At 36.0% G+C, this 15,693-nt stretch overlaps 1 protein-coding gene across 2 annotated transcripts in view; it reads right to left on the bottom strand.

Moving 5' to 3' along the window:
- The window catches only part of AKAP6 (A-kinase anchoring protein 6), a 220,970-nt gene that overhangs the window by 142,266 nt on the left and 63,011 nt on the right, over window positions 1-15,693 (bottom strand). For both annotated transcript variants that reach the window (XM_069017782.1, XM_069017783.1), the window contains exon 5: window positions 14,185-14,307. In XM_069017782.1, coding sequence (XP_068873883.1) covers window positions 14,185-14,307 — 123 coding nt within the window. The remainder of the gene's footprint in view (window positions 1-14,184; window positions 14,308-15,693) is intronic.

The following is a 15,693-nucleotide window of genomic DNA, read 5'->3' as shown; positions in this document are numbered from 1 at the left end:
GCCATGAACATACATGAAATTTAGCAGAAATAAACTTTCCCCAGCAAAGAGGCAGCATGTCATGGTTTAACCCCAACCAGAAACTAAGCACCACACACAGCCTCTCACTTAGTCCCCACCCAGTGGGATAGGGAAAAGAATCAGAAGGGTAGAAGCAAGAAAACTTGTGGGTTAAGATAAAGACAGTTTCACAGGAAAAGCAGGAGTCGTGTACACATGCAAAGCAAAATGAGAATTTCATTCACCACTTCTCATGAGCAGGCAGATATTCAGCCATCCCCAGGAAAGCAGGACTTCATCACATGTAATGGTGACTTGGGAAGACAAATGCTGTAACTCCAAACGTCCCTCCCTTCCTCCTTCTTCCCCCAAATTTAGGTACTGTGATGTCATATGGTATGGAATACCTCTTTGGTTACTCAGGGTCAGTTGTCCCAGCTGTGCCTGTATCCAACTCCTTGTGCACCCCCACCCTACTCACTGGTGGGGTGGTACAAGGAGCAGAAAAAGCCTTGGCTCTGTGCAAGCACTGCTCAGCAGAAACTGAAACATCTCTGTATTATCAACATTATTTTCACCACAAATCTATAACATGGCCCCATACTACCTACTATGAAGAAAATTAACTCTATCCAAGCCGAAACAGCACACATTAAAAGGAGAGAACCATTCATATAAGTACAAACAGAAGTGAAGCTTGTTGATGTAGTGTAGTATGAGTTTTGAATTTAGAATTATATATGTATATATAATTTCTAGTAATTTCCTAAGGAAAAAGAATAATTGGACAAGGAACACTGGAAGGAATAGCCCTCAATTCTCAGGGGCTGAAAATGTGGCACATGAAAAAGACAACAGTTCAAGATTTAACAAGTATTACATGTATATACAATGGAGAAATGCAAATTTGCATAGCTAAAGACAAAATCAGACCAAATATCTGGAATGGAGGAAGACCTTCAAACACAGAGGTCTTCTCCCATCCTGGATGTTTCCTGTTCCCTACTGTTTACTTATGGCATTTGGAAAATTGTAACTCTAACAGCGTGTGACCCAGGTACTCTGCTCCCCTCCTCCTCTGATCTTTCCTGATAATGAATGAAGCCTCTGCATCTGAGGAGATGAAAGAAGAGGAGGGAAGTCAATTAATCAAAGCCATTTTTCCAGGCACATTTACAGCTATAGAGCAGTCTAAATATCACACATGAGCACGTATACATTATGGAAAATGCATCTGCATTGGCCTGACAGCAGCGTTTTAAACAACACATTAATGTTATCTCTAGAACTACAGTGTATAAAATGTAGTTTACAAGCTGCAACATGCAAAATTTCCTTACAAAGTTCTCTTCACTTTTTGTGATCCCTATGCACCTATATGTAACTATCAACTGTTCTTATTTAGCAAGAAAGGAAAAGTGAAGCAGGAATCATGCAGTTTTGGAAAAGCAACAGAACTATAATAAATGGAATAAAAACTCCAAGGGTATAAATACAAGGCCCCAGGAGTGCTATCTTCTGCTGACGCATGGGGCAAAGGAGCCCAGCCTTCACAAAATGAAGGTGTCCCTTGACTTTGAGGAAACTTACTGATCCACAAGATGACAGTAGTGCAGAACATCCATGGGTTAAAAAAGCAGCACCTCCTGATCTATGTTGGACTCTGAACACACTAAAAATAAAAGAGCGCTTTCCCACCATATAATAATCTCTCCCTTGTATTTTATTTGTCTGCACAAGAGGGAATAAGAAAAAAATCATGTGAAAAAAAGTATTTTAAGTTCCTCGTAGGATTTATTTTATGGTTGTAGCTACTCAAATTCAGGAAGCTTCTATTGCATAGGTATCCTACATTATGTACACATTGAGCTCTGATATGCAACATTTTACCATGTTGTAACCCTCTGTTCTTAGAAAATCCTTCTAATTTGGTAAAACACCTGCGTCTTGACCTATTCATATCTGCAGTAAGGACAGACAACTAGTAAATTTTTTTTTGTTTGCTGAGGCACAGATCATGACACACACTATGAGCATGATTCTTTTTAAGTCATAACTTATCAATCGATTCCAGTGTACTGTCTATGAAACACAAATCAGCAACTAGGCATCATGTGAACCTACAGTGTATACATAAATACAGGTTACTTTGGATGATACAGCAGTTTAAACCTATTGCCAGATTAAGACAATGTATTAAAAGAAATATCTTAATTTCCCAGTCCAGCAAATTATCAGTGTGGTGCACTGGGGTACCCCTGAAAGAGAACTTTCCTGAGGTTCATTTTTTATGTTTTTAAATACCTTTAAGAAAAGTACTACTGTTTCTAGGGTGCTTCTTTTTACATCAATTGTACAGACAATTAAAAATTATCTGTCTTGGATTCTCTGATTTCAGAATTTGAAAATGAAAGCTTAATTTAAAATTTCCTAATGGTATTTTACACTTTTTGATAAATCTACAATATTACTGAAATATGAACTTCTATATTTATATATAGTTGCATGTATATTTTGGCTAAGAATGTAGCATTTTTAATTATAATAGCCACTGTGACAGATGTAATTCAATTGTGAAATTTAGAGTAATGGGAATAGTTATTTGTAGAAAAGACATGGGATTCTCATTTCATTTGTCTTAAAGGAAATATGACTTGAAACAACCTGAAAATTTATTCTTATATGCTTAATATACAAATACTTTTGCAAGTCTATTGGTCCTGACACAGTTACCTTCCAATAATTTGCTATGACAAAATACCAAGATATCAAGTTCTGAACTCAATTTTTGGTCATGGATTGGCAGCTGTCTATTTTCTTCTTCTTCTTCTTCTTCTTCTTCTTTTCCTTGAGGAATTTTGATGACACAGAAAGTCTCTGTTTGGACAGTGCCTATTATTGAGAATTTGAGTTAATAATTTTAGTTAATAATTTGAGTTAATAACCTAATAAGCCTAGTAATATCCTAGTGGTATTTTTAGACTCCTGAATACTACCTACCAACGACATTCAGTAAAACAAAAAAGGACTATTATGTAAGTTGTCCTTCTATTAACATGGAAATGGTCATACATTTAGCTTCTAGTAAAGCTTCACATTTTTTAATTAAGCTTACTTAGTATTAAATAAGCACTACTAGGATATGTTTTCCTGGGAACTAAATGTTACATGTGAACTGGTTTCAGTCAATGTCTCCTTTGTTCATGTTTTCCATAAAATCTAGGTGTCTACAAAGAATTTTTTCCTTTTCTTTTAAGCTGTATTTTCATCTGACTGACACTCCACCTGCTAAACAGAACACAAGCACTATGGAAATGCTTTATGCAGCTCCATAGCCAAAAGGCTGAGTCTTACAATAGCAGGGGTTCTACTGTTGCTTTTAAAGGAGAGCATGATGAATCCTCCTCTGAAGAAGCAGCACCCACTATGTGTCTTTTTTCTTCTCTTTCTGAAGCAAAGAACAGGCCCTCCCCATAGCAAGGATGACCGAGGGGCCAATTATCACCAAATGCTAAGCAAAACTTTAATGCCTAACACAACCTGACCATCATTTTCCTTTTATGGACCACACATTTTCTTCTGTAACCAGTGGAAACTGTTACATATTTTTTAAGAGTGAATAGTTAGTGGAAAGAAGATTAGGTCTTCTATCCTCTGCAACAAGAAGATTTTAAAAGATAATTTTTTTTTAGTTTCTGTGGGGAAAATTCCTTCCACTGGCCTCTGTAGGAAGCTAAAAATGGGAAAAATAACTATATCACTTTTATGTTGATTCACAATACCGGATTCTAATCTAAAATGCTTTTAAAATTGACATAAAACTGATTTGGGAACCTCACTACTGAAATCCCATAATGATGTCATACAGACATTGTGCCACTGTAGATGTAGATCAGATGTAAGATGGTTTTTTAACCCTAACCCTAAACCCTAACCCTAACCCTAACCCTAACCCTAACCCCCCCCCCCCCCCCCCAAATAAAAAATCAGATAATTTATCTGTGTAAGTTTATCATTTGTCTAAACACAATATTAACCGAACATTCTGGGATCAAAATGCTTAGTAATGAGAAAACTATAGCAACCCTGGGAATGATTTTACCTTCTGATGACTCATATGCATTCTACACCTTTCACTTGATCTGAATGTACTTTTTGTCTGGAAGGAATCAGCTGCATTTACGAGGAGAAAAACTGTTGGGAGTTTAGCGAAGAGCAAGCAAAATTTGTTTAAAAGTGGAAATGGTGGAACAAATAAGACTTACTAAGTGTTGATTAAGATAAAGGTCCTGTCTGGTTTTGTCTGTTTGTATTTAATGAATCTGAACACCAAGCAGAAAGAAGACTTAGTACAGTATCAGAGGATATAGTAGAAGGGACTAATGGAGTAAAATTAAGAAGTGGGAAATTTAATGTAAATATGAAATTTCCCATGAAAGTCAGATCTATCAGATTGTATAATAACCTCCTCAGGGAAACAGTGAAAGCCTGAAACTCTTGAGACCATTAAATCTAGACTGGATAAAAATGTGGGAGTAAGGACTCCAAATGCACTGACAGAGCGGTAACCTAGCTCTGTCACATGGCCACAGAATTTGTGTTGGGCAGGCAAAACTAAATACAAAGGCTCTACTCCAGAAGTCCTATAGTAATTCATACTTCTGTAAAATCACCTCACCCCTTTCTTCCCTGTCACAGCTTCTGCCATTCCAGTATAAAACAATCAATGGGTTTTCCCCTTCGTTACATCTTAAACGTGAGTAACAAGATCTTTCTCACATTAAATACTTTAGGTCCCTCGGTTTCTGTTTCTCATTCCTTATTGGGTTTGTCATCTTTTAGGTAATTTAGCCAAGTTTTGAATGCATAATTTTAGATGTGGAGGAAAAGGATAGTTGGACTTACTCTCCAGGATGCCTATTTTGCAAATTTAGAAGACATAGAGGCTATTTTTGCAGATTTTTTTTATTTCAAGCTCACATAAACTCTTCTGCTGCCAACTCTAATTTATTTTCTGTGTTTCACTGTGTAAATTTTTCTTTGGTTTTGGCATTCCAAACATTTTTAATTGTCAAAAAAAAAGTTCACATGAGGATTCCTAAATTGAATCTCAGTTTGTTTATTATCAAGAGACAACAAGGGAAGAACACAGGCAGGAAGTGGCATGGGCAAAATTGCTATACAGTGGAACAATTGCTAAGTTGCCACAATCATGGTGAATTGCACATGCAGCCCATCATATACCACTGCCCTTAATCATTTCTTGCCTTCTTGAGACACTCCGAAAATAATCTGCAGTAATCACAGTCTTCTGACTTGTTGGTGTGTCTTATCTTACACATTTTTAGGTACATCTCTTCCACCTGGAGACACACCATGCCCGAAAACTACTTAATCAAAATATGTCCAAGCTGTACTGTCCTACCACATGCAGAAAAAAAGCCCACCAAGAGATAACAGCTTTCCAAACCAAAGATGAATTCATGGGGTGTAGCAGCCTTGGCAAATATGGAGTTACCAAGGGGAAAATAACTTATATATGTATATTATTTAAATATTATTTAAATTTACTAACTGTCGGACCAAAATGAACTCTCTGGCATTAAACAACACTATGTAGTTTTAAAACAATTCCTGAAAGGTTTTAGTTCTAGGGGAATATGAAGGCAATGTAACTTATTTTATATATGTACAGACAAAAGGTTTCATGCAATTTAAAGGTGAACTAAAATTCCTTCTTAAAAAAATATAGCTAATAAATTAAGATCCCAAATTATTAACCCAATTCCTCGTAGAATTAAGAAAGGAAAAAAAATAAGTATCATAGGAGATGCAAATAAAAATATTTATCAATCAAAACCTCCACTCATTTCCTGGATTTTCTATATTTCTCCTGAATGCTTTGGCATTGCAGACACCAAAACACAGCAATTTTGTTACTTCGAGTACTTAAGATGTGAATGATATTATGCCTCTGAGTAACATAGCACAGAACCCATGGGAGTGATCAATAGCTCTCTGCAGGTAAGTAAAAGCAAATTTAAATGTTGCTGAAAGTGTGCTTGTTTGTGCTTTGAGAGGCTGGCATTATATTTTTTAATGATTTACAATCTCCAAATTTTATATAAATAAATTTCATTTCATTCCGAAAACAAATTTCTGACTGCATCTATATTGATAATACCAGCATAATAATACTAAAATTTCAAGCAATAGCATGCATTTTAATAGACAAAAAAATTAAAATTAACAGAGTTCCTACATAAGCATTATGCAGTTTATTTATAAAATAAGCATTAATTTCAAATAATTTTTAAAAGTGTTTCAAAAGTTGTTACAATGATAAATTTGTGTAAAGAGTGTGACCAGGCTGTCATATATAAAGATACAAAGCTTCTAAGTCAGAACTTAACGTAAAATACTTTTCACTGAAATTTTCTGATTAGGTTAGTACATAGCGTTTTATAATGGTGATTTGATTTAATTATATTATTGTAGTCACTGAATCCCCTGTATGCAAAGAATGCCTTCTGCAGGTCAAACACACAACGGACCCAGTGGAATCCCTTTCACCACTCAGACTTACAGTATTTGCATTTTGGGATACCTCGGGACCTAGGAGTTTTACAGTTTTGGGTGGTGAGACTTGAGAGGGAGTGAACATTTGCAACACTACCAAATCAAGTTACCCTGCCTTGTTCAGCTTTACCAACAAGTGCAAATTAATTAAAATATTTCCCAAAGTCTGAATGATCTGGGTTTTAATGCACTCTGATAGCATTTGGCCTTGTTTTCTAAGAAAATCACATCAGGTATTTAATACATACTCAGAAGAATATACCACTCAGTGTATTCTCGCACTTAGAAGAGCCCTGTGTTTTAAGGATCTCATTGCTTCCTCTTCCAAAGAAATAAAAATTAGCTTAAAATCATCCTGGGTACTGGTGAAAACAAAATTGTAACTTTTTAAACCTCAAGAATTATGAATTAAAAAACTCAACAGAGCAATACATTTGTTCTCGAAGCGCAGACCATACACTATACTTTCATACACATAGAATACAAGACTTCAAAATCCTCACAACTGAGACAGTTCAGATTTTGGACATTACAACTTCCCTTTTTCATCAGTAGAAAAAGCAAAGATATTTTTGGATGACATCCCAATATGCTCTGCCTCTGGTTTAATGCCTCCTCTGTCCAGAGATGACTGCGGCTCTCAGAACTAGAAAAGCTGGGACAGCTCTCCATGACGCTAGTTAAGAACCAATACATTACAGGTAGGCCCAGCAGAGCTACATTTTATTGTGGGGTCCTATCCCCTTCCTTTGCAAAACTGTGTAAATCTGGAAGGGGTAGCAAAGACCGTCCTGGGAAGGTTTGAACCAATCAAAAATCAAAGTATATGCAATTTTTTTTTTTTTTTTTTAAATTTGCAGCTGTACAAAGTACCTACACAAGGGTAGGTATCTACAAATTTGAAAGACAGGTTAGAAAAAAAATAGTACTCTTAAGAGTATTAAGTATCTGGGAAAATTACAAAGAAACTATTTCTTGTTCTACAGGCTTGCACAAAATAAACCTCTGGAGTGGGACTATGTGTACAGGAAAACAGTAAAGGGACATTCCTTTCCTTCATTAAAAACACATATAGTAATCACAGATCTCAGCCACAACAGATCTACGTCTGTGCTACTAGGACCATAAACATCCCCCACTCCTCCTTACAAAGAAAAGATTTGTGTCAGCTTTTCTTCATTGCATGACCTTATGGGAAACCTCTTTAGATCAAGTGCAGTATTTTTGTATTGGTCAGGATAGCAGTGCTGTAATTAGCAAGGTAATACACCCAGATTTTCTTTCTTATATGCCTGCTTTTCTTTAGTCACCAGAAAATGTTGTTTAAATTTGAAGAACAGTCCAAACAGTTTAGAAACCTCTATTTTTCCCACAACTAGCAACAGTACATTCTCTGGATTCAGACTATAATACAGGTATAGCCAAGTGTATTAAAAAGACAGCAATATTTCCTACGCTTTAACTCAAGAAACAGAAAAGTTTACATGAAGGTTATTTGGTTTACAGATTTTAAAAGCTGAATAATAGTCAAAACTGACAATATACATGTATTCTGTTTGTTTAAGTTTGCTGTCTTACTTCCTATTAAATAATTTTAGTTGCCTGTGAAATCTGCTGAGTTTAGTCTGCATCCCTTATTAGTATGTTCTGCAGACTGTTTCCTATATAAAAGGACATACATTCAGGAACCCATGCATACCCAAAATGCCTTTCAAGATTAAAAAAAACCCATAAAATTTAAAAATTCAAACTAGTAATAGGCTAAACAAATTCAAATCAAAGTCCTTAGAGAAACAAAAGATTAGGCTGCTCAGGGTCTCACTCTTTAGCACCATCATCCTGCAGAAAGTATTCTATATTTTGAGAAAATTATCTATATTAGCTGCCCTGAACATTGGAAATTCCCATATAGCAAAAGTATAATACATAACTTAGCCATTTCAGAGGCTTTAATACCTTTAACAAAATTACTGTTACCACTGCTACCACAAAGACAGTCAGTAGATTAGCCCAAGGCATGTGTATTTAACCTTATTTTCAATAAGAATAGATATTTAATACTTCTCTAAACTGACATTTTTCAGAAAATGAGATTTTCCAGGGAGATGAGAATGATCTTTTTTTTCAGACATAGCAGCCTTGTTACAAACAGACAATCAGGTATCATGAAATATCACTGAGGCATCATTACTTCACCAACACAATTTCTTAAATGTGAAAATACAATCTATTTTCTGTATGAAAGCATTTGCTGTTTACACCTCAGGAAGTGCTGAGCCATGATGTGGACAGAAACATTTATAAAGGAGACAGAAAAATTCTTATTTCATTTCTCTTTAGATAATAAAACTCAAGCCCCCTGTATCTTCAGAAGAATTTGGTTCTGAATGGAGACGACATCTAAACTTTGTATACAGAAGGAAAGTAAGTGCTAGTGTGAATCAACTTGTCTAACTTGTTTTGAAATACTAATGACTCTTGCTCTATGATATTTTTAAGACTCTAACAAGTAAAATAAATATGGTGACAGAGAAGGTTAATATAATAAACCAATTCTGGGCTAAAAGGATTTTAATGTGGCACAAAGCTTGTGACTAAATTGGAGTAAATATTACTGACAGGGATCTGAAAATAAAACTAAGAAATTACCATTCATGGAAATAATCAGCATCTCCAAAACACACTTTGTACTGCAATAACTACATGCAATCCTCACCACTTGTAGTTTTTACAGAACAGTATTTGCTATTCTACTTTCAACTAAACAGAAGATATATTTTTGCCTAAAAGAAACAAGAAGCAAATAACCCTGGTGTGAACAATTAATTTTTTTCAAGGAGGAGACTATTAGGACAGTCTTACTGGACAAAAATGGACAAAAGTGCTTGATTACTAATTCAAAATTTCTAAGAAGACTTTACCTTAATTATTTTTATGCCTACTGAAAAAATATTGTTTGCCAACATCTACTAATAATGCAAGAAGTATTTAAACTGGTGCAGCTAAATAAGTGTAAAATATATTTATCATTTGCAGGATCCCATTTAAAATTCTTGTGTTCCCTAGCCCTAAGTATGACTCTATACACAAAAATGGCTTAGTACAAACTACCTAAGAGCACCCATACTAGAGTGCCCAAGTAGGAGCTCTGCAGCAACAAGAAAACAAAGTGCTGTGTTAACAATAAAGGAAAAAGTTAAGACTATAGAATTAAAAGTTCTGGGCCTCAGCAAATATATATAGTGCCTTTTGTCTAAATCTTTTCCTCAGCAGTTCTTCACAGTAGCTAGCTTACTTCTTTACTGTGCTAAAACAATGTACCTTATCAGGCCAGGGATAACATTAAACATCTTTTTTAGCAAACTAAAATGGTCAAGAGATATGTGGTGAATTCTTATTTGTCAAGCTGGTTAGAAAGTCCGCTTGGTTTCACAAGCACAGCAGTACCACCTATACAGATGCTTTTAGCTCATAAGCTGCCTTCAGGATACTGTTTTTGATGAAAACTGATTTGCATAGCACCAAGTCTATGCTTAGAGTCTGCTAGTAGCTGATTTTGATCAAGGTGCCAATGGGCAAGAATCAGCATAACAGAAAAGGAGAGATACAAAAGATAAAGTGAATCAGAAACCATTTTCAGAAGCTCCTTTTTGGTAAGGTAAATGAAGCTATCTTTTCATTGGGAACTGATTTTAACCTAATTGTTCAAAAAAATAAAAAACTGCTTCACTTTTTCTCTAGTAGGAATGACTGAGGCCTTTGTGGAAAAGTAGATTTCTGCTGAAAAACACGCCTGGTTTATGAAAACATATTAGTGTTTTTGACATCTGCTGGCTTGGATGGCTGCCTGCAGAGTGCCAGATGTTCAAGGGGTGGCTGCTCCATGTCAGCTCTTCCATATGAATGGGAAGCACACAGCTCCCAAATCAGTTTAACCAACATTACTGAGTTGTGAAGACTTGTAAAATTGAAAGAATAATTTCAGTCACTATTCCAGGGATCTCTGAGAGCATTTTCATTTATAGATTTGTGTTTTGATGTTATCTAAAATGAAGCATATAGCAACTTTTGTTCTGCAGAACATTAGGGAACTGAGCTTTAAAATTTGCAAGGAAACTGTTCTCTAAGATGAAGATTGTCTATTTCAGCACACATTCAAGATGTAGACTACCTTTCAATTTGTAGAAAAAAGTCATACTCTCTAGAAAACTGTATGGTTTCTCATCATGGCAAAATCTATGGAGTTTAAGTTGTAACTGTGATTTAAGAATGAAATTCTGGTATGTCTTACAATTGATCATTATAATTGTGGCGTATTTGGGTATCAGGCCTGTGCCTGTGTCCACACACAGTGCATTTATGTGAATTCCCTTGGTGGTCCAGGAACTCCCCAGCTAGTCTCTGTGCAAATTAGATAATTGGGAAAACCAGACCAAATTGAGGAGAGGCTGCCTTCCACCTTCACCATAGTGTGCTTCACTGCTTCAGGAGCTGTCCAGGTGGGACCTTCAGAGGCTTGCTGAAATGCCTCTGCAGGCAGCTCTTGCTGAGCCAAGAGCAATTGACAAACACTATTCGTGTACTTCAAAGTGTTGATTAACATCCTTGTGGACAGTATTGCCAGGCCAAGTATAAGAATCAACAAGAACAATTGTTTGGGGAATTGTACCAATTTAAGCTGATGTCATGCTATGACACCTGTAATAGAGATTTGTATTGCTATCCTGTTCAAGAGATTTGACTCTTCATGTGAGCATTACTTTATGCAAAGATTTTCATTAGTTGATGCTGTAGGTTTCTTGTGATGCCTTTTTTTTTAAACACACTCTATTTACATGTCTGTGCCACACCATTTCTTGAAATGTCAAAGATGAAGAAAAGCAAGGCTGAGTGGGGAGAGATTTTAAAATGCAAACCTTTATCAACATTTTACATTGGAATCCTAAAGTGATAGCCTACAATTTTAAGTACTGAAAAATTTGGAGTATGTTCACAAACTTGTGACCTCTGCAGGACTTTTCCCAACCAATAAAAAAGGGAACAAGTACATTCTTTGTGTTTTCTTTCTTCTGGTATTTTCTTTTCTTAAATTTGACAGAAGAGAGTTCATTCATAAATGCAAAATATTCTCTCTTTATGGCACTGATTTTGTCATCACAACAAATGTATTTCAAAGAAAACAGTATCACAATTCATGAAATTGATAACTTGTGCCAAAGGCTAAGGACATGTCTCTACTAATAAAAATACTTATCTACACTGAATTTTCACACATTCTATCATGAGAAAACTTGCATCAGTGAGGAAACAGTTATGAGATATGCTGGTGTAGACGCAGTACCTGGGAAAGAACCAAGATATTTTCTTTGTTTTCCCAGCTAGTTTACTACCGGTGTCTGTATTATAAACCCATAAGTCTGGAACCTCATCTTGTAAAGTTCTAAGTCCTGTACTTCAGCATATCTTAGGTGAGTCTGACATGTATAACCTGACAGGCCAAAGAAGTAAATGAGAAGTCCCTCACACAAACCAAGATCACCATTGCCTTACAATGCTCAACTAAGGGAAATTTCAACAGTGATTTTAACATGAATTGAAGTTCATATACTTCTGTTTAAACACAGATTAGGATGTCTGACAGATAAAAGCCACTGAAAAGCTGACAATCTAGTTAATACAAATAACTATCTTCCATGCTACAAAAATGCTCTGTATTTTCTGTATGATAGCATACAGACAGCATGATAATATGATAGCATACATTTTCTGAAATTCAAAAAACAAAACTCAGTTATGTTTTTTCAGGTTATTCAGTGGGTTTTTCACTGGCCATAGATGCCATAAAATGATTATAATATTATCAAATGGAAACTGAACCATTCTTTAGATATTTTATTTCTGCAGTGGAGTAAAAAAATCCCCAACTTGTTTCATAACATAGTGATCCTGAAGTATATGAGGATTTTCTTACCCTAGAAACACAGAGTGCAGCTGGGGCCTAAGTACTGACAGGGGAAAGTCAGGTACAGGTGCCCACATATCCATTTATTTGGACTACCTCTAGCAATGATGGAGCTGCCTCTGAGCTACTGTTCCACATTCCAGTCTGGTATAGATGGGTTTGGCCTCACCTCCCCAAGAACCACATGGAGAAGTTGGAAGTAATTTGCCCGTAAATGAGCTACTGTGCTCCTTCCCATGGAAGAAAGGGAAACAGAAACTGACTGTGAGAGTTTCTCAGCCTGGTGATTGCCCTGTTACCTGGAATATGTTTCTTTTTATCCATTCAAGAGTGAAAATTGTGATTCTACTCATAAAAACTTCTCGTCAAAAGTCTCATGTTGCAGAGTACAGGGAAAACAAATTGAACTGACCAATGCCTTTTCTGAGGTCTGATTTCACAATGTGCTCTGTGTCTTCAGAGCACCTGTAAATACAGGGGGAATCATGGGACTAAGTGTGTGCAGAAGGCAAGGCAAAAATCTGAACTCAGCCACAAAACCCAAAACCTGCAAAATAAGGAAAAATGAAGCGTCTTCATACTGCATTTGATAGACTAACACAATGGACACTTAATACAGTGACTGCCTGTAGGCACTACTACAACAGAAATGTTTAAGAACAAAAGCCACAAGAGCTTTCTGTATAGCTGAAATCCTGAAGACAGTTTTCAGTTTGGTTCTAATTGTATATGTGGCTGATGTATACTTAATTAATTTAATAATGGTCACTCCAATATTATGGTAGGGATTAAGATGGCATTTTTTCCTGTAATGCATCACGTGACTTCCTGGGACTGTCAAATAATTTTCTACCATAAGATTATCAGAGACTGGAAATGAGACTGAGCTTTGGGGGTTGATGATCTGATGTGGGCTCAGCTAATGTACTGTTTCATATAGCTGGGGTGTCTAGGTCATTGGCTCAGAGTAGCGTTATCACCATGTTTTATTCCATTTCATACTGGCAAGAACCTAAGATTTTGGTAGAAAGAGAGGAAATTTCTTAGTTTAGTTTTCCGTACTTTTTTTAATTTTCCTTTTACCAGCTAGAGCAGTTTTTTGTCCCGTAGTTTACCTGTTAAGATAGCTACCCATTGAACAAAGTACATTGAGCTCTCTTTTCTGCCTGCAGTATAAAATCTGTATTAATTAAATGACAGAAATGCACATCAAGTAAAATAACTAAAATAACTATTCTAAATATTTTATTTAAATGACACTGTGCTTTGTTAAAACTGTGGGAGACAGAATAAGAGTTCCTCACTAATAAGACTTTCATTAATGTTACACTGTAGTAAATATCCTAGCAAGATCAGCAAAAAAAAATCTTCTCTCCTCTTGCTATTGTCTGCCCTTTCAGTTTGGACATAAACTCTCAATTGTAATGCAATTCTGCCTTTTAATTTAATTTTTACAAAGTTATCAGTACATATTTCAAGTACAGAAAATAATTTGTTGGTATTTTCATTAAAATAAACTGCAGTGCTGCAAATCTCACATTAAAATATAGATGCACACTAGTAATTAAAAAATAATAATCAAATAAAAAGCACAGCAGAACACTTCAATTACTGATAGCAATCATAGTATAATCTTGTCCTACCAAGTGTGTCTCCAGGTACAGTTTAAGGCTGTCTGTATCTGCTTTAGGAGGAGTCCAATTCTCTGTTGTTTCCATGGCTTCATTTAACCAGTGAATGAATTCATCCAGCTTGCTTACAAACCCCTTACCATGTAAGAAAAAAGAAAGAACAAGAAAAGCACATTTGTTAGCAAAATGGCAATGTGAAAAATATATGCTCAATTTTATTATATTCGTTTTTAGGCAAAAGAGCAAAATTTTGCCTCTTACAACCTAAAACTAAAAATCAACCAACCAACCAACCAACTAAAACAATTAGAGAGTGGTCTTCTGGTAACTGAGTAGCAGAACAGTGTTTCTGGGGTTAATCTAATGTGGTATTTCAGGACAGGACAATGTGGGATCCCCATGACTGCGATGAAATACAGAAAACAGCAAAGTTTTAAAAGATATGAGGGAGATATATAAAAAGCTTCACAGAAATTATAAAGAAAATTGAGCTAAACACCTGGCACTGGGCAGACTGGGTATATAATGCACACTGAATGTTGACAAAAGGACTGAACAAAGCTGCATGAACAAGGTATACATAGCAGATCGAGGGAAAAAATTACTTGTCAGAACTTGGGTGTTGTGATTCCTGTTTTGGTTCATAGCATGAGACTCAGAGAGAGGAAATCAAACAGTAGATGAGGCAGAATATATAGCATTTAATATAAATATTGCTGATTGCATATGAGCCACACAGATGGTGCTCCGGAGAAGACAGGAGCTCCTGCTTCTCAGGAGCACCATTTATTTCAAGATTAGTACCAATTATATTGTCTGATTAAAAATAGTGCCCCTGAATTTACATGATTGGATGATTCTATAGGCACATACTGAGTACAGATAATTTTACCAAAGTCTTATCCACCACAAAGCAAGAGAGTAAATGGAATAAACTGACCGTGATGTTTATAAGCACCCTGAAAATTAACTCTGAAGAGCAATGTGCATCTATTACAAGCATTATAAGACTAGATTAAGTTAGGTCTAATACTGTTTATATTATTAGCCATTACCTATGAATTTCCAGCATAGTGAGAATTTTAATTTCCAGTTGGATAACCCAGTAAACACACTCAGTACCTCACTGCCACCCCTCTATCTATTAAATTATTTCTGCTAATTATGAGTCCATTCAGATAGCTAAAAGCAAACTAAGCATAGAACTTTTAAAGATTCCTGAGTGTCTCAGGACCTCAAATCCTCTTCTCCAAAGTTGCACATGAAACTCAAATTCTAAACAAGACAGAGACAGGAGTCTGAGCAGTAGGTGCACGACTGGGTTACATAAAGTGCAGTGGTAATAACCCAGGCCAAGCAGAACCACATTTCCTTCAAAATTCATCGTAGAAGAGTCATTTTGGCCCAGCACTGCCAAGAATCAGGGTCCAGCAACCAACACTTGGCTCCCAGGTGAAGCAGCAGTGCTTCTAAACCAAAGCTAGAGTCTGGCAGGAAGCTGCAGTGCATACTGCAGGCATG

This window comes from Aphelocoma coerulescens, chromosome 5, assembly GCF_041296385.1.
Source record: "Aphelocoma coerulescens isolate FSJ_1873_10779 chromosome 5, UR_Acoe_1.0, whole genome shotgun sequence".
NCBI classification, from domain to species: domain Eukaryota; kingdom Metazoa; phylum Chordata; class Aves; order Passeriformes; family Corvidae; genus Aphelocoma; species Aphelocoma coerulescens.
This window is presented reverse-complemented; position numbering and strand designations above follow the sequence as displayed.